The 23,428-nt window shown below is 42.5% G+C and overlaps 2 protein-coding genes and 1 long non-coding RNA gene across 7 annotated transcripts in view; 2 read left to right on the top strand and 1 right to left on the bottom strand.

The window, feature by feature from the left end:
* Positions 1-23,428, bottom strand: part of PALLD (palladin, cytoskeletal associated protein) — a 212,872-nt gene that overhangs the window by 45,271 nt on the left and 144,173 nt on the right. The window contains exon 1 of one of the 5 annotated variants that reach the window (XM_028744025.2): positions 22,540-22,675. The exons of the other annotated variants lie outside the window; for them this stretch is intronic. The gene's annotated coding sequence lies outside the window, so the exon portion shown is untranslated. Of the gene's footprint in view, positions 1-22,539; positions 22,676-23,428 lie in introns of those variants that run through there. 5 annotated transcript variants of the gene reach the window in all.
* Positions 2,406-4,147, top strand: LOC114604161 (A-kinase anchor protein 4-like). The gene has a single exon (XM_028744030.2). It carries the CDS (start codon positions 2,505-2,507, stop codon positions 3,441-3,443), a length of 939 nt encoding a protein of 312 aa, XP_028599863.1. The 5' UTR covers positions 2,406-2,504; the 3' UTR covers positions 3,444-4,147.
* LOC144328880 (uncharacterized) overlaps positions 22,499-23,428 on the top strand; it is a 31,447-nt gene continuing 30,517 nt past the window's right edge. The window contains exon 1 of the long non-coding RNA XR_013394229.1: positions 22,499-22,588. This is a non-coding gene — a long non-coding RNA (uncharacterized LOC144328880). The remainder of the gene's footprint in view (positions 22,589-23,428) is intronic.

Raw genomic sequence — 23,428 nt, 5'->3', positions numbered from 1 at the left:
CACTTCTGCCCAAAAGTGAATTTGGTGGCAGATCAGAGATTACTTTATGGTGAATTTATCCACAGAACCTATAGAATGAATTATTATGACATGCTTCTAATGGCCCTGGAAACATTCTAATGCTCAGCATGACAGCACAGAAAGACTTCACTTGTAAAACAAACAAGCAAACAAGCCAACAAACCAGTGAGTTCCCAAAAGCCTGTTGGAATAAAACAATAATTCATCAACCAACAATTTGCTGCCCTTTCATGACACCAAAATTCAGTTGCCTCAGGCTGCCACCTCACTCAGGCCTTTGCAAGTGACATAGGCTCTAACACAGAGCCAAGCTCCCTGATTTCAATGTTTCCAAGCTTGCCCTGTCCTGTGCTGGACTGTAGCCATACGACAGAGTTCATCAAGTATGTTCTGAAAAGGAAACTTATTTTTAGGAAAGACAAAAAGACATTCCAACTGTATTAACGGAAGCCTGTTTTAGGATATACTCATCTATTTCTGCTTTTACCAACTTTCCTGCCTTATCAACATGAAACCCGGCATTTCCCAATTTTATTTTGTTATCTGCCAAATAGGCCTCAAGCTAAAGTTTGTCCCGAGGAAACCAGAAGCAGTGATAAGACTAGTACTTGGTGAGAACGTGCGATGTCTCTCAGCAATTCTTCCATTTACAGGAAGCATTTTTCATATTACTATAATATTTTTTTTCAAAAACATGCACCCATTAAGATAGCCAAGGATGGCTAAAGAAAAGAAAATGCTCAATAAGTCAAAGACAAAACTCAGCTAATGCCTAAATTCAAAACTTTTATCAAATTAAACAAATGCCAACACAGCTCATGGCTCCTTCAACAGTTGGGACAGGAGAGAAGAATTAAGTACAGACATTTTTCTACTACTGAAGAACTGCAATGGAAGAAACTGCACTTAATAACATCTTCCCTATAACACAAAATGTCTAAAGGCAATGGATTCCATGTCCTTTAGGAAACATTCAAGATCACAAAAAGAAGACCTCAAACCCAGCAGCCTTCTTCAGCAAGTTTCAAAGGTGATTATGGGGTGCAGCACTCATCTCGCTTAAGGCTGAAGAAGCTGGTGTTTGTCCACAGACAGCTTTCCGGGTAATGTGGCCAGGACAACTTCTGTCACAACGGGACACTGTGACGAGTGCCGGAGTGCACGGAAACACTGTTTACTTTCCTGCCACGGTGGTACCAATTTATCTACTTGCATTGGTATGCTTTCGAATTGCTAGGTTGGCAGAAGCTGGGACACAGCAACAGGAGCTCACTCTGTTGTGGGGATTCGAACTGCCAACCTTCCATTCAGCAAGCGCAAGAGGCTCAGTGGTTTAGACCACAGCCTCACAACAACCCTGTGAAAAAGGTTAGGGCTGTGAGTGTGTGAATGGCTCAGTGAGTTTCACTGGCTGAGAAGGGTTTTGAACCCTGGTCTCCCAAGTCCTAGCCAAACATTCTAACCGCTACACCATACTGGCTCTAAACTCCTTCAATGAGCAGATGGGGAATATAGTCTACTTTGGTAACAAAAGTCTTCTTCAGGCATTCTGAACAGGGCTTAAGGAAACATGCAAGGAGGAGACAGCATACACAAACTTCCATCCTTCATACTGCTGCACTACACATGTTTAGTGACTGTCTGCAATGGGGAAGACTCCTGTGTTTGAAGAGGCTCTCAGGTGTTTTGAAACTCTTATTTTCTAGCGTTTCAAAAGGCACCACAGCCTCCACAAGTACAGGGGACTTACTAGCTGTAGACAGTCACTGGGGAACATGGGGAGGGCAATGGTTACAGGAATGGCAGAAAGGACCTAGTGCATTTGTGAACACACTTTCCTCCTTGCAGGTTGATTATTCAGAATGCCCCAAAAGGCTAAACACAGTACCAGTTAAGCCATACTACTCAACTTTCTCTCCTTATAAATATCTCAGCTCCTAGTTCAAGAAACATAGGTGGCAGTTATTCCAGATTAATTAATCCACAATTAAAAATGCAATCTTTCTTTTTAAACTGACAAGCATCCCAACTACCCACCACCATTTTTAGATTTTAACAGTTTTTCTGCCAGACAAACTTAGGGCAGGGGCTGAGCTAGGCAATCTTCAAGTATATTTCAGACTTATGACCCTCAAAGATAAAATGACCCCCTGGATCCAATGTGGGCTACATAAAATAATCCCTAAAAAGCAGTCTAATATTTGTGTGCCAGGAGAGATTCTGCCTTTTCTTTCGCAAACTCTTATTAAAGCACTGCCTAAGTACACCACTGGTTGCTTGGTGATACTGATGCTTTATGATGTCACTGTTGTTATAGAAACCAATTGTCCACACAAGTGAAAATCCCATCTGCCACTAGAAGAGCATGGGAAGCTAAGAGAGGAGGCAACACCTTGAGTCTGGCAGGATCAAAGCTGCTCAACTAAAACACCATCACCACCGCTCTATGGCCCTGGGGACAGCTCCACCCTAAAACAACAGATATGGCACATGAAATCGACTGGTTGCGCAGTCAGGCAGCCGTATGCAAAGTAAACCACTACTGCCCTGAAGGACAGAAAGACCAGGATCGCAAAATGATCTGTTTTGTTGATGTATCCAGCTTAAATATGAAGGACAAATGTCAGAGAGGAGGAGGATACAATCATCTTGACTTGGCGAGTTTGGAGGATAAAGAAGTTATTGTAATAAAAGACAACGAGCGAAACAACCCTAATAATACGGAAGGTGCTGTCTGCCTTTTCAAGCAAGGCTCCTCTGAGGAACTCAATGTTGTGAGCTGGCTGAGCAACGACCTTCAGAAATACGCAATTGGATTTCAGCACGCACTGAAACCTGCAAGTGGTTCTCGTAAAACTCAGCCCTACACCATCTCATCCGACAAACTGATCCCTACTACCCCTGGTCCAAGGGGAAGCTCAGATGAACCTTCATATGTCAATAAACTCTGCTCCCTGGTTGTTCAAAAAGCACGTCAGGAGATCAAGGATAAACTGGAATGTAGTGGCATGCGCCAGCCCTCTACTGCTGACCGTAAGGTTTCAACTCCGGCATCCCCTGATAGCTGTTCAGAAAAGCCATGGTCCCTGGATTTGCATGCAAAAGACATTTTCGGCATGGCATTGAAGATGATACAGCAACACTTAGTGGAAAAAAACAGGGAAGCTGTCCGTGAGTCACATTCCACTACCCCAAGCTACACTCACAGGGAGTCCGCTAATTATGACCGGGCTGGAGCATGTCAAAGACCCATATCTACCCCAGTGGCAGGTGGGTTACAAGATCCTCACCATGAACCAAAGCCAGGTATATCAGGGATCCTTTTGTCACTCGTCCAAAAGGTCTTGCGCGATGCTGCTTCAAGTATCGAGGACAGCGTCTGCGATGGGCACCGGGCTTATAAGCCACCCCCCACTTCGTAAATCAGGCTCAGGAGGGAAAAGGCCTTATCAAAAACAGACTAATGGAAGACGGGATATGTATGGCAATATGGATCAGATAAGCAAACAATTTATTGACCAGTTGGTGTGATCTGTGATGAAGTTGAGTCCATTCCTAGCCAAGGCAACCAGTGGTTCCAATTTAGTGACTGGTGACATCTCAAGAGAAGTGCAACTGTCACAATTGCTCATCATAAACCTCAGAAGGGCAAAAAAAAGAAGAAGACCTTTCTCCTGTGGGGGAAATCTGACAGGAGGCAACTGGGTCTAATCCATTCTGGGCACAATGGTTAACACACATAACCAGAAGGTCAATGTTTTATAGAGAGTTCAAGGTTATGCCTCCTCCCGCACAGTTAATGGTTGCTTCTTAATTTGCTGCCCAAACTGAGGTTGACAAAACAAGAACGATGGAGAATTGTCTGGGAAGAGCTATAGCAAGGGGGATATATGGAAAGAGTTGCTGAGCTACACCGGAAAACAACAGATGGATGCCACCGTGGGAAAGACACTCAACTGGCTCCTTGCTACCATGGCAGGAGCCAACTTGTCCCTCTCTTATTGCTTCAGCCCAGCCTAGGCACCTAACCCACTCTTCTTTGGAACAACAACTGCCACTATTATTTAAAAACAACACCAACCAACAACAGCAGACACAGTGAATTCAACTGGTAGATAAAATTGTAGCTGGGCAAGATCATCAATTAAAAACATTGTAAAAAGTGAAAGCCGAAGGAGACTCTTTTGTTAATCCACTGGACAGGTTCCCCCCGGCCAGGTGCTACTACACAGGTTCTCCGTGAGCTTAGAATGCTGCTTTAAGAAAGCCAAGGTTCTCCAGCTGGAAGGTGCTATTCAAAACCAGGCAAATTAAGGATGCTTTTGCTTAATTTGCTTTCTGTCAATGACCATGAAATGCTTGTTTTGCAGAACTTGGATGAGGTTTTGGGCAGTAATTAGGAAACAGGGCTTAACTTCTAGAGGAGTAACATATAGGGCAGTGTTTCCCAATCTTGGGCCTCCAGCTGTTTTTGAACTACAATTCCCATCATCCCTGACCACTGGTCTTGCTAGCTAGGGATGATGGGAGTTGTAGTCCAAAAACAGCTGGAGGCCCAAGGTTGGGAAACACTGATATAGGGAAAAGGGGACATAGAGGGACAGACTAGGGGCAAAATTCACCTTCATATCACAGGATCTCTTACTGCCTTCCTAATTTAACTTTCTCAACATATCCATTATTTATTGCTAAGAATGAGAATACATCTTATTCCCAAGATTTGGCAGGGCGGGGAAAGCCACATTGTGGAGTGTGGTCATAGCCATGCATGCTAACTTCTAGACCAATTGATCTTAAATACTTTTTAATGGCTCAAGAGCATGGGCTTGTTCACAGAACAGCTTCAAAGTGATCCCACCAAATGATCACAAAACACATCACCTTTTAACTCAGGTTGCATTTTGGGGTATTTTCCAAGACAGTAGATAAGGAAGACACCACCATTACTCTTATGTGTGAAACTCACGGGCTCCTGGTATCAGGTGGCAAGGCAATGGGAGGTTTCATCACTGAAATGGGGCTGGGAAGGTGCACAGACTTTTTAGGTAGTAGAGGGAAGCAGAATTGTGACTTAGGTAGTAGAGGAAAGCAGAATTGTGCAAAATCCAATTAGTACATTTCAGGAGGAGGCTGCTATGCGCCTCTTGGAGCCAACAGTGCCACACAACTGCTGGAATAATCCCCACTCACCACTGCAGCTCCAAGGCTGGGAGGAAAGCTGGTAACACCCAAGGGCATTCTCTCTCTCTCACACACACAATGGCAACAAGCACAATCGTGGTGACCAGGAGAGCATCTCCTTTAATGACGAAGTATGATAAGGTTTTTAAACAAGTTTTTAAAAGGTGTGAACCATTTATGAAAAGTCCTTTCAGGTTGCGCATTGCTGTCACTCCCGTGTGCAGAAAAAAAGTGCTCAATGGCTAGCTTGTACTAGGTGAGCCACCTGTAACAGGAATGAGGACAAGCGCCAGTGGACTACAGAAACTGATGAAGAGCTACATTTTGGTATGCAGACCCTGTTTCAGTTGTATGAGTGAATGTGGATGATTTTCTGAACAATTCTCATCTTTGTAGGTAGTAAAGGTCATAGGGAGGGTAACAAACATGGAATGTAGCAGGCCCACAACTCACACAGGGTCTATGTTCCAGGGATTGCACCTAAAGCCAAAACTGCGTATAGTCAAAACCCATTGGGTTCAATAGTGAGTGGGATTGGCAAAGTCATTTCCCCCAGAACCCTACACCTTTCTCACCCCCTTTTAATTTTTTGGGTAAAGCTGAATGCATGCAAGTTAAAAGCATGCAAGTTGCAGACTTACTGTCCCCTCCCCTTTTTTGGGCTGTACATTGTGAGGTATCTTTGACAACATTTTATTCAATGACATACTGCATGAATGTCTGGGTTTTTTTTAACCCAAACGAAAAAGCAATGTATTTTATCACCCAGTCCACAGATCTTTTTCTACTACAGCTATATCCAGGCACTATAATTGTTAATGTCATTATCCAAAGCCACCCACGGTCTTAAGATTTAGCATTTATGGGTATTCCAAGTGCTGCTGTACAGGGTGATGGAAGTCATAGTCCAAAGCATTTGCAGGGCGCTGGCCTAGGGAAGGCTGCATCATATAACCACAATACAGACTATAAAGGGACACATCAAGGCACAATTCAGCAATTTGAATCCCCACTGCATGCCCCATCCTTTAGCTCTCCCCATAGTATTTTGGGGAGTGGCTCATCACAAAAGCAGGTTCTTTTTTTTTTAGTTCAGATAGGAATTTTCTGTTAAACAAGAAATGATTGAACATCATCTGTGTTTGTATGCCGTCCAGGAAATACTTCATATGTTAGCTATGTCAGCTGCTATAATCCTATAGGAGATATTTAGTTCTTTGGAACCTGGTAACAGAAATACTAAGGCTGGGATATTCTTAAATCTACTCTTTTGGTAACAATTTAATTTGGGATTTGAAATTAGCATGAACTCTACCAGAAGAGGGGAGAAATTAGCTTGTTTAGTACGCTTTATACTTAAAAGGAAATTGGTTGTTTCGACTCCTGGCTGACCTAAAGTATACTTGTCAGTATTTAGCAGCATGATCTGCTTCCCTCGTGAACTGCTTCAAGTGAATGAATGGAAAAAGTATCTACAGTACATCTTGACAGGGCTGCTGCATCTTGCTATCTCTAGGAATACCTCATATATGCTTGCCAACAGATCCATAATTCTGCTATACTTCTCAGATGTGACAGAAAGGCAGAATAATTTCGAATGGCCCCTTGTCAGTTGCAAAAGATATTTCTGCTTTTTGTGCAGGTCACACACACAGCCATGTTGCCTAGACATCCCAAGGAGGATCATAGAACCATAGAACTGTAGAGTGGGAAGGGACCCTGAGAGCCATCTAGTCTAGCCCCTTGCAATTCTCTACTTTCTCAACACTTGTGTGCTACCAAATGGCCAGCAAAAGAAGGGTCTGAGACCTGTGCAACCCTCTCTTTCTCCCCAGCAAGAATGGGGCAACTGTGGCTCTCCAGATTATGATGGGCTTCAACTCCCATCAGTTCCCCAGTCTGCATGGCCAGTTGTCAGGGATTAAAGGAGCTGGACTCCAACAGAGGCTTGGAGGGCTACTAGTGTCCCATCTCTGTTCTAGACAACACAGATTCTAAAATTCTGTTCTAGCATATTTCTTTGGGTCAGGCACTCCCCTGCCCCTGCAAATGTAAAGTTCTTGTTCAGAAAAAAAAGGATGCAATTGTGGAGAATGGGATGGGCGTACCAATAGACAAGGGATCAAACATATTGAGCTTTACATTCCCAGCAGAAGCCTCTTAAGCAGTCTCGTTATCCCTAAACATCATTTAGCCAGGATTCCCTTTGATACATACTTATGGGTGAACTGGGGATTCCAACCCGTTTCAGCAACTGCAAGACTATGGATGGCTGCAGATCTTCTACATTAATTCAAAAAGGAGCAATTTTGTGTATCCAGTAAAAAAAAAAAAAAAGAAAGCACAGAATGCAAGGTTGTAAGGCTACTGTCATGAATCCCATGGAGATACATCATGGAAGAGATGGTTGGATTCTGAGGAAGAATGGGCAGAGCTAAGGGATTTGGAGATCGGTGCCCATGGGAGGGTGGTAGGAGGATGGGGAAAGCGAAAAAGGCAACTCCAGAAACCTCTGACCTTGGGGGGGGGAGGAGTCTAGGGAATGGAGAGCGGGATCAGGGGAGGGACTAAGCAGGCTGGCAGAGGAGTGTTCCACCATGGTGACACCCTGAGTCAGATACCTCCTGCTGCAAAGTGGGCCTGGCGCAGTGAAGAGCTTCCACCTTTGCAGAAGGTGACAGAGTGAAATTGGATGCTTAACTGGCACAGAGTCCATCTCCATCTCCAAGGACATGGAGACACCACCAGCAGCATGAACAAGCCTCACAGACCCAACTCATTCGAGGGAGTGTCTGTTTGCACACCAAGTCCCAAGGCACTGGCTGCTTGCAATGCTATCAGCTGTGTCCACCTCGCTCTTCAAAAGGAAAGTGAGAGAGGCATATTGCTTGTCGGATCAATATAGTTTGCCCTTAGCCATCTAACTATACATCTGATGTACCTGCTGCACCTTTTAACCTGTGGATTTCCTATGTAACCATTGACTCACAGCATTGTAGAGTTGGAAGGGAACCCGAGGGTCATCCAGCCCAACCCCATGCCAAGCAGGTTTACGCAGCAAAACCTCTGCACAGTACTTGTCCTAGCCCTCGCTGCAGGACAAAGAACTCTTGACTCTTAGCTTGGTTTCTGCCAAACATTCAGGAAAAAATCACTCCCCTCACACCAGACAAACACGATCAATTAGCACAAATGGTGAAGCCCACAGGTACTGGAATACCAAAATGAGGTGGAATCTGACCTCTTGGGTCATGCAGAAAGATAGGGGACTGGGGTTGGAGCGGCTCACACTTCCTCTAACAATTGCTCATGCTTCTGCAGGGAAACTTGCTTCACCCCTGGAAGCTCCTAGCACAAAGGTTTGCGTGTATTGACTTGAGCAGGTCTGAGAAATCACATTCCAAGTACTGAATCAGGACTGTCTTGCTTCACTGCTTGTCTTCTTCATTTCAGGTTATTGTGTGGGTGACTCCTTCTTAGCGTATCCAACAACATCAGGTAACTGACACAATATATCCCATGTATTGTGCAAATGTCTGAAATAGTGTCCCCACACCACACTGCAAACCATCTTGGGAGATCTTGAAATAAAGCAACCCACGTAACTAAGTGAGCAACATATACATTTCCCCTAGTGCAGAGAACAAATTAATTCCCTTTGTCCAGTGTTCGATTCTGAGAAGTGCCTGCAGCCCTGCACAAGACTGTTCCCTGGTAAAATAAAACCACTGCAAAGCAGAAATACTGTTGTCAGCAAGAAAAACAGGGTTTGTAAAAGTCATCAGGTAGAACAAAAGGCAATTAGGAAAAGCAAGAGGGGTGGAAACTCCATTTTTCCTCAATCATAGCCAGGCTGGTGGGGTTTGAGCAAACCACTTCCCTTTACTTGTAGCACACAAGGGAATTGATTGGGTAATGATACATTTGCCCAGGAATGCTCACAGGTAAATGATGTGTTTTTATAGCTGCAAAGCATGGAGAGATTCAGCAGTTGTGGTTTTGGTTAAGCTTGCCACAGGGTTGTAGTGACAGAAACCTATTGTCTAGAACACATTAAGAAAGGGAACTGAAACGCTCTTTCCAAGGCTGAACAACAGCAACCCCAAATCTCCCCAGTGAATTATACATCTATTTAGACTCTGGGAGGTGGAAATTATAATTCGCAAATCAGACCAAGGCCTGGTACAGATATAATACTGAACTATGATTTAACATTACAGAAAAAGCTTCCCTAAATTCCATATTGCCGGCACTAACTGCCAGCAGCTTCCCAGGGTTTTCAAACAGGCAAATTTCCCAAGTCCAAGATGGCGGAGAATGAACCACAGACCTTCTGCAAAGCAAAGTATGTACAGTGGTACCACTGTATTTTACTACTAAGCTATGGAGTCTCCCTCACTTTTTTGCATGCATGAGGAAAATATGTAAAGATTTCAGTTTAGAACTAACCAGAGTTCCCCATGGTGTCTGAATTGCAATTTGTTCCAAGTAGGATTAATTAACCAACCAGGATAGCAAACTGTGGCTGGATTCTTGATTGTTTTAAGGGAGGACTCACAGCTCCTGAAGTTGGGCAGTCACGGGGATCTTTGTTAATTCTAAAGTGAAAGCGAAAACTTTCAGTCTCCGAGTAAGAGAAGGGTGGGGTACGCAAACTCCAGCCTGGTGCAAGCGTATTCCCATAACGTGAAGTGAAATTTAAATCCACAATCAATTTTATATGACACTGAAAGATGGATTGGTTCATTAGCCTCTATTAGAGGCAAGGTTAACTTCTAACTACAAATAATGCTAAGGAGTTGAAGCACAGAAAAAGAAAGATGTTGTATTAAGAGCTGATTAGTCAAGGGGATTACTGTTTTAAATGCCTCAAGACATACAGCCCCAAATACCACCCCAATTTTATGATCTTTTTTTAAAAGCATTTTTGCTTAAACCCATTTGATTGAACTAAGATGCTCAAAATACCTTTTTATAATTATTTCCATTGCATATAAACATAACCTCCTGGAATTACTAAACTAGCCTGACTAAATATAGTGAGCAGCACTCATGTTGTTGGGGTATCTTTCTCTGGTATGCAGCTAATATAAATAAAATGAGTGGAGAGAACCTGGCTGTATTCCATTGGCATTACATCACTCTTCCTTAATAGGAAACCTCTCTCCAACCAACAATTTGCTTCAGTGTCTCCATTTAAGTTCTCCGAAAGGATCATTTTGAAAGGCTAATGTCTTAATCAGAAACAGAATTTAAAGGATAGAAGTAATTTTCTTTGCAATTAGAACATTTAGAACTTCTACAGCTCTTGTTGCAACACAAAACAAATAGAGAATCTGCTTAAGGCTTTTAGTATTTTACAACCGAATTGGAAACAGCAGGGTTTACTTCTGTGTGAACATGCTTAGGATCATACTGATGTCTAATAATCATGGATGCCAAGTTGACATGCCATGATTATTCCACATCTCAAGTGTAAACTTTCTAAATAGCTATACATTTAGCATTTGCCATTCATTTTCAGCAATGGAAAGTCTGCTTTCAAGACAGTGTTAAGAGAAATGCATTTGTGCGCTATTTTCTCCAGCACTGCTATTTTATCTAAGCATCACCACACAGAAAATGCTAAGAAAGTCTAGGCTATTTAGTTCCTTATTTTGGGAAATGTAAGGAGCTACAGATTCCACCAGAGGCCTCTTACAGAATACAAGTCTCATTATAAACCAATAAATAACTGTCAACCTGATCAGAGAAAAGAGAAAACATTTGGGTACCAGGGTATGTTTTCCATTTTAGAAGTTTCTATCAGCGTCTATCAGGCAGGACCTCTCTTGAGGTTAGATTTGGAAGACCGCTGTCATAGGTTTCCAGGCTAACAGATGAGTTACAAGTTAAAGGAGGGGGAAAGGAGAAAGGCTTGGCTTGCAGACTGACCCTTGACCTCAAGGATTGATGAAGCCTACCACTTTGGAACTGGTTTTTGCTGGAAGGGGAGACAGGAAAAACAATTACTCTGGCAAGTCAAAAGCAGCATTGGCTATTCATCTTATGATTCACAGATCCAAATTAGCTGTCTCCGTACATAAAATGCCCAAGGTCAGTGCAAAGACAGTTTTTCTTCCCTACCTAGATATTGCTACTTAAGGAAATCAATGAATAAAGTTCGAATACTATTCTGGGCTTCAGTCTTGCAGCCAAATTAGACAAGACATGGGTGATGCCCAGTCTTTAAAATTCTTTTAAAGCAGCAATGCCCTCCCCCCTATTTGTTCCATTAGTGGTTGCAGCTTGGAGAGGGGAAGCAATTTATATGGGGGGTGGGGAGAGAACGCACCAGGAAAAAAATTAAAACCCCTCTCTCAGTGCTGTGTATTAAATCACTCTGGGCAAATCCTGTTAAATATGAGGTAAATTGAGAGAGATGGAAGATCTGTTCACAATCTCTGTCTCATTATAATTTGACCACTGGAAGCATAGGCCAGATTCAGACAATCCTCCAAAGTAAGGCTAGAGACCATGGTTTGGAAGTTCAGCAACCAGCAATGATAAGCCTTGGGATCATACACCCTCTCATCTCCTTCCTCTGAGCGCAAGGTGAGAAAATGGCAATCCTCATACAAAAACAGGGGTTCAACCATAGCTGTAAAGAAATGCACAAAAGGAACAACAACTACAACAAAAGCCTGGACAGACAGGTGGTTTCCAGTGTGTTTCAGGAAATGTTAAATCAATCAAGGGAAAGTTTTATTTGATGAGCTGAGGTACGAAAAGTCTTACCAAATCAGTTATTTTTACATTATACTCTTCGGTATGGAGCAGGAAGATTTTTCATAACAAAAGTAAAGGTAAAAAGGTAAAGAACCCTGGATGGTTAAGTCCAGTCAAAGCGACAATGAGGTGGTGGCGCTCATCTCGTTTTCAGGCTGAGGGAGCCGGCGTTTGAACACAGACAGCTTTCTGGGTCATGTGGCATGACTAAACCGCTTCTGGCACAATGGAACAGTGTGATGGAAGCCACAGTGCACAGTACCTTCCTGCTGCAGTGGTACCTATTTAACTACTTGCAATGGTGTGCATTCGAACTGCTAGGTTCGCCGCGTTGTGGGGATTTGAACCGGCGATCTTCTCATCGGCAAGCCCAAGAGGCTCGGTGGTTTAGACCACAGCACCACCTGCGGCCCCATAACAAAAGTAACACACTGGGAGCTACCAATCTATGCAGCAATCTGTTTTCTTCAAAATTAGAAGTTTTTTACTCATAGTACCAAACCATGGTTTGAAATCCATGCATAAAGCAAACCACTGCACTCTTCAAGCAATATTACTTCCATTACTGAACATGGGAGTAGCGACACACTGAATGTTACCCATCCTATACCACCTCAGCCTTGCACATGTAGCTGTAATGCATGAAGGCTTCCAAGTAAACTGGAACCCTCTTGGTTCCAGAGAAGCCCTTGTGTGTGGAACTGAACCTGCAAAGACTCCATTGATGCTGATGTTTGTGCAGATGTTAGAAGTGGGACTACTTGGTGCATCTCTATTCCCACGCTGAACAATCCACTCACAGGACTGAACAGCAAATTATCCTTTCCTGTTAGCTAGAAGCAGAAATTCCCGTTGTTCCCTCTCATAGTTACAGCTTAACTGAGTTTTAATTGAAGTCAACCTTAGTCCTGGTATAATGAAATATATAGGAGAACAGCTTGCTCCACTTTTCACTGAAAACTATACCCAAGCTTCTGTTGCTATCTTAGTTTCAAAAGATCTTGTTTGCAGTTCCAGGAATGTTCCCCGAGTATGAAGAGCAATTTGGTGTTATTCTCAAAACACTGATATAAATAATAGTAAAACTATGTTTATAACACATCAATCAAGACTTAAGTTGAAACAAAACTTGGACCTAAATTGTGACGAGTGATAGATGATGCAACTATTGTTCTGTGCAGTGTTGCTACAGTTCCTTGCTGAGCTTGAAGACTTCTCCCTTGGTACGTTTGTCATGGCGGGGGGGGGGGGGAGTGGGGAAGGAACAGAAAACATCTGTTAAAATGAACTGCAATGGAAAAAATGCAACTGGCTTCTCTCCTCTCTTCTATTTTAACAGTGGATTACACAAGTTTGCTTTCTATATATAGCAGCCAGAAAGAAAAATTACATTTTGAACTATCCCAATGATGCTGGTTCAGGAAGTCTTTCTTTTGTGTGAATATGAAGCTTGATATATCTTCCAAGGAGCTCGAAGTGGTGTACATGGTCATTGCCTTCCCCATTTCATCCTCACAACAACCCTGTGAGGTAGGTTAGGTTAAGAGACAGTGATTTGTCCATGGTCATCCAAAGAGCTTTGTGGCCGAGTGGGGATTTGAACCCTGGTCTCCCAGGTCACAGTCCAACACTAACCATTATGCCACACTGGCTCTTGACTACACGTGAAGTGGACCAAAGGGCTGCTTAGACAATGAGCGCTGTCCTTAGAAGATTTATGCAAATAATCAAAACCTTTCAAAAGGTTGACTTTTCCAGATTTCAGCATTACTTGCAGCAAGCCACATGCAGTTCAAGTTACAGTTGTACCTTGGATCTTGAACACCTTGGCTCCCAAACAAATTGGCTCCTAAATGATTGAAACCCGGAAGTGAGTGTTCCAGTTTTTGAACTCTTTCCGGAAGCCAAATGTCCGGCACGGCTTCCGATTGGCCACAGGAGCTTCCTGCAGCCAATTGGAAGCTGTGCTTTGGTTTCCGAATGTTTTGGACTTCTGGAATGGATTCTGTTTGACTTCCAAGGTATGGCTGTAGAAGAAGTTGGGTCATCAGTTCAAGCTAGGATGTAACAGGCAACACCCAAGCTACATTTCACGTGCAACAAAGGGCCCCTCCCCACCTCCCCACCCCCCACTACAAAAGACCTAGAAAAACTGGAATATTGATCTGTGCCCTTAAGTCCCTTTGTTTAAGCTCCTTGCATTTCTGGATGCCCAATTTGTATTTATAGACAGATAGGGTGGTATGGTATTTATGAATATTTTTTATACATGCACTGGTGCCGCTAGGGCTGAACAAGAGGGCATATGTCCAGGCCCTGCACTACCCAGAGGGTTCTGCACAGGTGGGCCCTTATCAGAGAGGAGATGGGGTGGGCCTGTTTCTTAACCTTTAACAGAAGGGCTTGTGGTGTTCACAGCGGAATAAGTCTCTCTCTGCTCCAGAATCTCTATCACTCCAGAGCCACTCCAGGAAGGGTGACTAGTGGACTTGCCCTACTATCTTGAGCCTCTTCAAAGTGATGTGATGCCAAATTGTATCATGTCATTCTGAGCACCTAGGAAGTTTAGGAAATGACAGAGGGGGGACACATAGAGGGGGTTGCGCTGCTGTGAGTGATTTAACTTAAAAACAATGCCAGCAGTGACCCTCAGTCACCGTGTCCATTTAAGTTAAGAGGTAAGTGGAGTGATGGGGAGGGAGAGCAGAGTGGTCATAAAGATGAGGGCAGAGCAGCAGGAATTTGGGGTGGGGGTGGGGTAGAAGATTTTATCAGGCCTGATCTCCGATTTAATATCAGGTTTTTTTCCATAGTGATGGGCTTGCAAGCCCAACCTGTTCCTTCCTCCTCTGCTTGGTGACAGGCCAAAGATCCATGAATGAATGTATAGTGAGAAAGTAATGTGAGAACTGTCTTTTCTAGTTTATTTCTTGCTCTTCAGAGACAGTTGAATATGCTTACATACCCGGTGAGAGAGCAGAAAGTCTACTTTCAAGATTTAGAGAAAATGCCAGTGGAGCCTGGTTTATTAGACTGAATGGGGGCACTATCTCAACAACCTCAGTCTGCCTGCAGATTTCCCTCACCTGTCTACCTTCATACAATCAGTACTGGTGTGTGTGTGAGAGAGCGACCTTGGTTATCATCTTTCTTCTGCTTAATCTCAGTTTTGCCCTTACAGAATTCTGCAGGGAAGAGGATGGGGACAACCCTAGAATTGGCTCCACCTGTCACTGGTGCTGGTTCCACCTACTGTGCCCTCCTAATGGGCAACAGCTGCCACTACAAAAATGCCACTACTATTTTCCATTCGTGGCAATACCCTTCTAAGTTACTTCCAGATTGGACAAAGGAGCAGAGGTGATGCTCTTCAAGTTTGCAGACTAAACTAGAAGACTGAAACAGGATTCCAGGTGATCTTGACAGAACAGAGAATGAAATAAAGAAACTGTGTTTTTATGCCTTGGTATTTGCTGCCCTGGGCTCCTTTGGAAGGAAGGACAGGATAGGGGGGAAAGGCAATGCAAAGCAGCGCTGGCAGGGCAGGGAGGCCAATGCAGTTGTAGGCTGCATCAACGAAACTGGAGTACCTACTTCATTAGAACTAATGGTACCACTCTGATTTGGCTACGGTGAGGCCTCACCTGGAGTGCTGTGTCCAGTTACACACTCAACTAGGCAAGTCACTCACTCTCAGTGAGTGAACCTACCTCACAGGGTTGTTGTGAAGATGAAATGGGGAGGGGGAGAAGGACTGTGTATGCCACCTTGGATAAAAGGTGGGATAGAAATACAATAGTATATGAATACCAAGAGTGCTAATCATAGTGAATTTCCTGCATCACCAGGGAAGTAGATTAGGTAACCTTAGATGTCTTTCCCAAATTCTATGAGAATTCAGACACATGCACCCTTAATGATGTTAAATTCTCGAGAATAATCTTTTGGAGAATATTCTCGATTAATGAGAATATTAGAGAATTTTCATTTAAAATAGGAGAATATTCATTTTAATGCATTGAAAATGATATAATTAGTTAATATACAGTGTTACCTCAGTTTAAGAACAGCCCTATTTACAAACTATTCAGTTTATGAACACCGCAGAACTGGAAGTAGTCTCTCGGTTTGCGAACTTTACCTTGGTCTAAGAACAGAAGCCGAATGGTGGAAGGGCACCGGTGGCGGGAGGCCTCAAAAGGGAAAGCACGCCTCAGTTGAAGAATGGTTTTGGCTTAAGAATGGACTTCCGGAATGGATTAAGTTCGTAAACCAAGGTACCACTGTACATGTTTATTCATGGGTAAAATTGTTCAGATGGCAACTTGTTCACATGCTGTTACACATAATTGTATAGGCCTAGGTACTTTAAGTTTATAAAGCATTAAAGCAGGGAAGGATAAAACAGATAGGTCACTATTTCCTGAATACAATGCCCATCACACTCAGAAAAGTGTTGCATTTAAATTTGGAGCATCTGTCTTCCCTGTGTTTATGTGTTAAACAACAACAGGGAAGTAAGTACAGTTTGAGCTGTAGAACTTACAGTGGTGTGTTTGGCAATTCCAATATGCTCGCAGTGCAGACTGATTTGGTATGCTGGTGGTTTACTAAAGTCACTCAAATTCAGCCCTGCAGGCAAGCCCTATGTTAAAAGACCATCAATTAGACATTTCCAAGAAATGGCATTTAATACTGAAGTGCCAGTAATCAAAACAATACTCTTAAATACCCTCCACATTGGTATGACTTCCCAGAACACATATTTCATAAAAGAAAGGAATTTCTTTTTAAACACAGCAGTGATTTCCCATAATAAATTGGTTTCCTCAATAAATTGGTTCCCTTTTCCTATTTGGAACCCATGTCAGACTCATTCCCTGATCACATGTTTCCTTAATAGCCCATCAGTTACTGCACAGTTTTCAACACACAGTGAAGGAAAGGCCATGAGTGCAAACACACACACACACACACACACACACACACACACACGAGAGAGAGAGAGAGAGAGAGATACTGGTGTTTTCTGGCATCTTAGACTTGTGTAGGTGGTAGAACTACAGACAGATTAATACCCACATTCCAAAGAGTGTGCCCAATTTTAAAGACAATGCCAGCCCCAGGCCAAGTAGCTTTTATACAATCAACTGCATTGCATTCAAAAGGGTTCTCTGACCTGGTACACAATGAAGTCACCAATAGGAAAGAGTGTTCAATTATGGGCAAAACTCCCTAATCAAATTTGCTTCACCAAAACTGCTATTTGCCTTAAAGGGCAGAAGATATAGGTGCATATATGTTTTGTCCTATGAGACAAATAATAGCGTTGGGTCAGGGAGTGACTTAAAAACAGCAAGATTGTGTGTGTGTGTGTGTGTGTGTGTGTGTGTGTGCGAGAGAGAGAGAGAGAGAGAGAGAGAGAGAGAGCTCTTAATTGGAAGAACATTCTATGCAATACAGTTACACTAAATGTGTTGGTAAATGGGTAAAGTGAGAGAGATGGCTAACCTCATCTGCTAGCACAACAGCTAACATAAATCACCATGCAGCTTCAATTAGTACTGCCAAACACCCCTCCCCTCAAAAACCCCCACCTTTTGAGAGATCAGTCACATCTAGTTAGGCTCTTGAAAGTGTCCCCCCCACCCCCGCAATCAGAGTGAAAAATGTCCCAAAACAAGGGTACGAGTAAGGTTCCAGGTGCAGTCTTTAGCATCAGAAGTTAGAAACCTAGCATGGAAACATGCAGAGAACTCTTGCTTGCCAAACAAACAGAAAATATACTTGGCTTAGAGGTAAAGAGGTAAATCTCTTGGAGGAAGCACACATGAATTACCAAAAGTTATACGTCCACCTTATCTAGAAATATGAAAGACAGTTCCCAGAATTGCATCACACACAAAAAAAAAACCCGGTGGTGGTAGTGGGGGTTTGAGAATATGAAGAGGGTGGGATTATACTGATGGGTAAGGGACTCTGTTCTCAGTGTTAGGACCCAAGTTAAACAAAAACAAAGAACCTGTACTCTGGGACATAGATGAGAGTGAGAGCACAACTAGACCAGACACTGATGTCATCATGGGCAGGTTTAGCACCTATCCTCAGCTGGGGCCCAAAGCCTGTCTTTCATGTGTGTTTCTGGAGGCCCAAAATCAAAACACATGTACTAACTCTAGCAATTGATTTGTTCTAATTGAACCACTGAGCCTCTTGGGCTTGCCGATCAGAAGGTCAGAAGTTCGAATCCCTGTGACGGGGTGAGCTCCCGTTGCTTGGTCCCAGCTCCTGCCAACCTAGCAGTTCGAAAGCACACCAAAAAAAGTGCAAGTAGATAAAAAGGTACCGCTCTGGCGGGAAGGTAAATAGTGTTTCTGTGTGCTGCTCTGGTTTTGGTGTTCCGTTGCGCCAGAAGCGCCTTAGTCATGCTGGCCACATGACCCGGAAAAACTGTCTGCAGACAAACGCTGGCTCCCTCAGCCTGTAAAGCGAAATGAGCGCTGCAACTCCAGAGTCGTCCATAACTGGACTTAACCGTCAGGGGTCCTTTACCTTTTTTAATTGAAGTGCTGATTTGGTAGCCTTATCCAAAGGCTAATTGTAATTTAGAGACTTAGGTGTATCTACAGGACAATCTTAGAAAGGTTTATATCAGTTTAACAACAAAACTTATCTCTCATGAGCTATTTTGTGACATGATGGGCATATGTGGTGCTGTAAATGACAGGCCTGGTACTCTGTACAGCAGTGTGTGCATCCACATGATTCCTGCATGCCCTGCCTCACTGCAAGTGCATTTCCCAGCTTGAAGCCTGATGGAAGCCTGTGCATGGGCTTTTGTTTGCACTGGACAGACACACTAAATTTGGCAACCATCTGTGCAATTCAAACTTAAATGTAAAGCATTTTTCACATGCAGGGTTCTGTATGTCCAATACAACCGTCTTTCTCTTCAGAGAAGGCAAATACCTCAAAAAGGGAGTTAAGCTATGTAAAGTTCAAATGCCTCTGAACACTATATGAATAATGCAACAGATGAAGATTCAGTAATCTTAGCTGTAAAATGAAACTAGTTAGATGTTTCTTTGGTAGCAATCCAATGTAAGACTTAGTAAATCTTTGATGTCCCTTTGTTTAATCGTAGGACAAATAATGGATGAAGTTTGAAACTGTACAGCCCATTTCCCATGAATGTTGCCTGCTGAAAGGCTGAACTGAAAAGCAGGTACTTGTCACTGGGTGCAATGCAGGTACAACTGATATCCATTTTGCACAATTCACTTGTGATGTACCAGTCTGTCATTGCATGTGCAAGTACAGTAGAATCTCAGTTTTCAAACATTATCCGTTCCAGAAGACCATTTGATTTCCAAAATGTTTGAAAACCGAGGATCAAAGGGCTGTTGGCAAAGTCTATGGTGAAAATTGAGAAATGTGCCTTGGAATTCGTTCAACTTCTGAGGCATGTTTGAAAATGGAAGCATTCACTTCCTGGTTTTCGGCGTTCAGCTTCCGAAACTTTCGGCAGCTGAGACGTTCGAAAACCGAGGTTCCACTATACATCTTTAAGGTACAGTCATTTAAAAACAAAAAAATGAGCAAATATTTGTTATTGTTCTGCTTATCCTATTCAGCTTTCTACAGTCTACAAGACACTTCCCAAAATGTGCATACTGTATTTTTCCATGTATAAGATAACCCCTATTTTTTTGAGCCTAAAATTAAGAAATAAATATTTTAATCATTCCGTGTATAAGACAACCCCCAATTTTAAACTTTAAAAAATTGGGGGGAAATATAGTCTTATATATGGAAAAATACAGTACATTTATTAATTCCATAAATGATCTAGAATACTCAATACTTTTCAAGATCACCCAGCCCCATATGTTTGAGACTTTCCTCTGAGCCTTTGCTCTGCATGGCTTCACTATCTGGGTGGCAATGCAGAACAAGGTCTTCTCTACTGGGGCAGTAATAATAATATTGTAGTCCTCTCCATAAAGGTAGTCTATAAACATAAGACTCCAAACATCCAAACTTTCCGATCAGACATCTGAATGGCATACTCATCACTGGGTAGGGGATTTCCCATACAGCTTTCACTTTTCCAGTTGCTGCTGGTGCTACTTTCTCCACACACTTTAGATGTAATACGCATTTTTATGTGGTTGCACTTTTAGATTTTCCAACACCACAATGAACAAGCTATCCATCAAACCATTCAGCATATTGTCTGCTGAAATGTATAATCTTGTGATAAATATGCCAATTCAATAATTGAGTGTTGCATTTACTAAAAACTCTAAATCAAACTTCACTGGTAGATGCAAGTCTGCGTAGACCTTCAGTTTCCATCTGTAATGATTTTAGAACTAGCCATTTATTTTGCATTAGCAAACCAAACTGAAAGTTTTATTTCTTGATTTAAATAAAAGCAACAGCCGCAAGATAATATTTCATGTTAGTTTCCACAGCAGTGGCTACCAATATTTCCTGTTTCTCGCAGAAACTTTCTGGCAACCAGGTCATATGGCACTGCAATGCATTTCTAGGTGGATTAGATCCAGACTAAATTAGCTATGCTTTAGTCATGGGCTAATTTAAGATCCCATTATTCCAATGGAACTAAAGTGTGGCTAGGCTGCAATCCTATACAAACATGGGAGACTAAGTTCAAGAGAACTCAAAAGGGCTTACTTCTGAGTAGACATGTATAGGACTGTACCATTGCATTGGAATGCAACTCAATGTACATTTGTTTTAATGGTCTCTTCATCTAACAACAATTCTCATAATAATCGAAGTATTGATAAGTCACTGGACTAAATTAAATTCTCTCTTGTCTTTCGCACTAAGCCAACTCCAGCCAGTAAAAAAACATACCCCTGAGTTATAAAAACTTACATGCAATCACACACAAAAGGGGACACTTTCTTAGTCATTCCGTGTTTAGGATCAATTGCCAATGACTCAGTAAACCTTTTAGGCAAGTTTCTTGAGGTCAAGAGATTTGCCAAAAGATAAAGGTTTCCTTATGAAGTACATTACAGACACTATCAGTTACTCATCCTACTCATTTCATGGTTAGCATCTGTCTAGTTAATCACAGGCTCTTTCATCTGCCCAGAGGCCATCAGGGAAGACCAAACGCCAGTAAGACACACAGCAAAATTATCCTCCCCATCTCCCCATCCATAAATCATGCAGCAATGTGTGTGCGTGTGTACGTGTGCTCTTAAGCATTCTTTGTTAGATGATAGTACTGCAATCATTCCCATAATGTCCATAAGAGAGACCCCCCCCCACTCAATACTACAGTTTAATTTGCTTCTTAGTTTAAACCACACCATGGTCTAGCTAGCACTACACACAGAAAAATTGTTGCTTCATCCATACGCCTTCTAAATTAAAACACACACATCCCCATTCCTATTTTAGAGTGCAGTTTTTCATATTCCTTCATCTAATACAGATATAAATGTTCCCAAACCACTGGTTTCTTTTTGAAAACCAATGTATCTCTTTGCTTTCCAAGTTTCTGTAAACACATCATTATATTTTAAAAAGGAGGGTGGGTGGGGGAGTCAAGTTTTACTTTTCCCAGCATTCTTCTTAATTAGGTGCCTGCTGCCAGGAAACTTTCATGTACTTTGTGTCCAGTTTGACCATTTAAACAAATGTCTACAGCAGTCAGCAAGATGGACAGACAGAAAGGAAGAATGAACCCACAGGGGCAGTTGCTCTGCAATTTACAAAGCTATTGTAAGAGTACCACCAACACCAATTTCTCTCAACTCTCAGTTTGAGAGATCTGACAAAAACAAACCAACAGCACGAGTACACAAGTTGACACTGCCAAAAGGATCCTTTCGTAAGTTTGCCAATGACCTGTTGCACTTTGAGAAAAAGCATGAGAAAAATAGTCTTGAGGTTATGGGCCACTTACTTGACAAAACACTTCTGCAATATTTGTTAAATCATGGGATGGTTTGGAAGATTGGCCTCAATTCAAAACTGCACATATCCCTTTTTGTGTTTTGGATTTTACTATCCTCACTGAAACTTTTAAACTTGTTTATGCTGGAAAGTATGCTTACCCTGACCTTTTCTGCTTTCCCCAGTGGTATTTTTGCTTTAAAATGAAAAGAATAATCTTCCTTAAAAGTGCAAAAGGAAAAAGAAAAAGTTGCACCCCCCCCAAAAAAAAAACCCTGCCTATGTGTGAGAAATCACACATGCACCTAGACTGAAACAGCTGCTGCCACACTGGCATCCCAACTGGACTTGAAAAAACTAAAGTGATGCCAAAGACTGCAAATAAAGCAGGGTTGCCAAAGCATGTCTCCAATTACAGAAAGATTAACTAATACAGGAAGATACACAGAAAGAAGCGGTCCAGAGTAGAGCCCAGTGCAACTAGCTAACATATACGATCACGTTACACGATTCTTATGTACGTAACTGCATTAAATCAGCCATCCTACAGCTTCCCTGTTCAGCATATTTACTTACCTGATACACAAAAGGAACACACAGAACTGCTACACAGAAACCCTCTCATCTTACCTTTCCTGCGTCTAGTTCACACCAGTGTGGAACGTCTCTCCATGAAGCGGTAAGGCAGACCAGCTGCAGCAGTAAAACCAGCACTTTGGGAACTGAAGTGGAGTTGAGCAGGTACTCAATGATATATACAGATTAGTCAGAGGAGAGAACACCAACTTCATGACTCAGTGATTCTTCACTAAGGCTTTCTAGCTCTTGCAGTTTCACAATAAGAGTCCCTCCAAGGTCCCGGGAATCCAAGCAGTCAGTTGCTAAAAAGCAATGTTTGAAAGCGGGGGCGGAAAAGGGAGAATACTGTCATGGTCTTTCATTTCTTCTGGGCTCCTCTTCCTTCGCCACAGTCTGCTAAAGCTCTCTCAGGGTCGCCTTAGAGGAAGGCAGGATTTTGGAATGTTTTAAACGTCTCCATGAGGGGCTCCTGTCCAGATAGTAGCAGGCTGCTTTAGCAATAGTCTCTTTTCCACGGTGCCTTTGTGTCTGTTTCCATTACAAATTACAGAGAAATCTCTAATAAATCAAGCATGAGAAAGAAACAGCCTGGGTTTTGTGGTGTTAGTGCGTTTTAAAATGGCAGTGTCTGAAAGAGTTTTGCCACAGGTTCTTACAGCGGCACGGGATGGAGATTATATTTTCTTAGGTGTCACAATACTTTTTTTTCCCCAAGAGGAGAGAGTGGCAGAAAGGAAATGTATGGCATAAGTTTAATGAATGGGGAATTACTGCTTTGCTTTCCAGAGAAATACTGTGTTGCCTTTTTTGCCCCTGTACACCAACTTAGAGGGTTGTTGTTGTGTTGTTTTTTTTTGCAATATTAAGTAGTTTATAAAGGTAAAGGTAAAGGTACCCCTGCCCGTACGGGCCACTCTTGTCAGACTCTAGGGTTGTGTGC

The sequence above is a fragment of the Podarcis muralis genome, chromosome 9 (assembly GCF_964188315.1).
Source record: "Podarcis muralis chromosome 9, rPodMur119.hap1.1, whole genome shotgun sequence".
In the NCBI taxonomy this organism is placed as follows: domain Eukaryota; kingdom Metazoa; phylum Chordata; class Lepidosauria; order Squamata; family Lacertidae; genus Podarcis; species Podarcis muralis.
The sequence above is the reverse complement of the archived record's forward strand: the minus strand, read 5'-3'. Positions and strand labels throughout refer to the sequence as shown.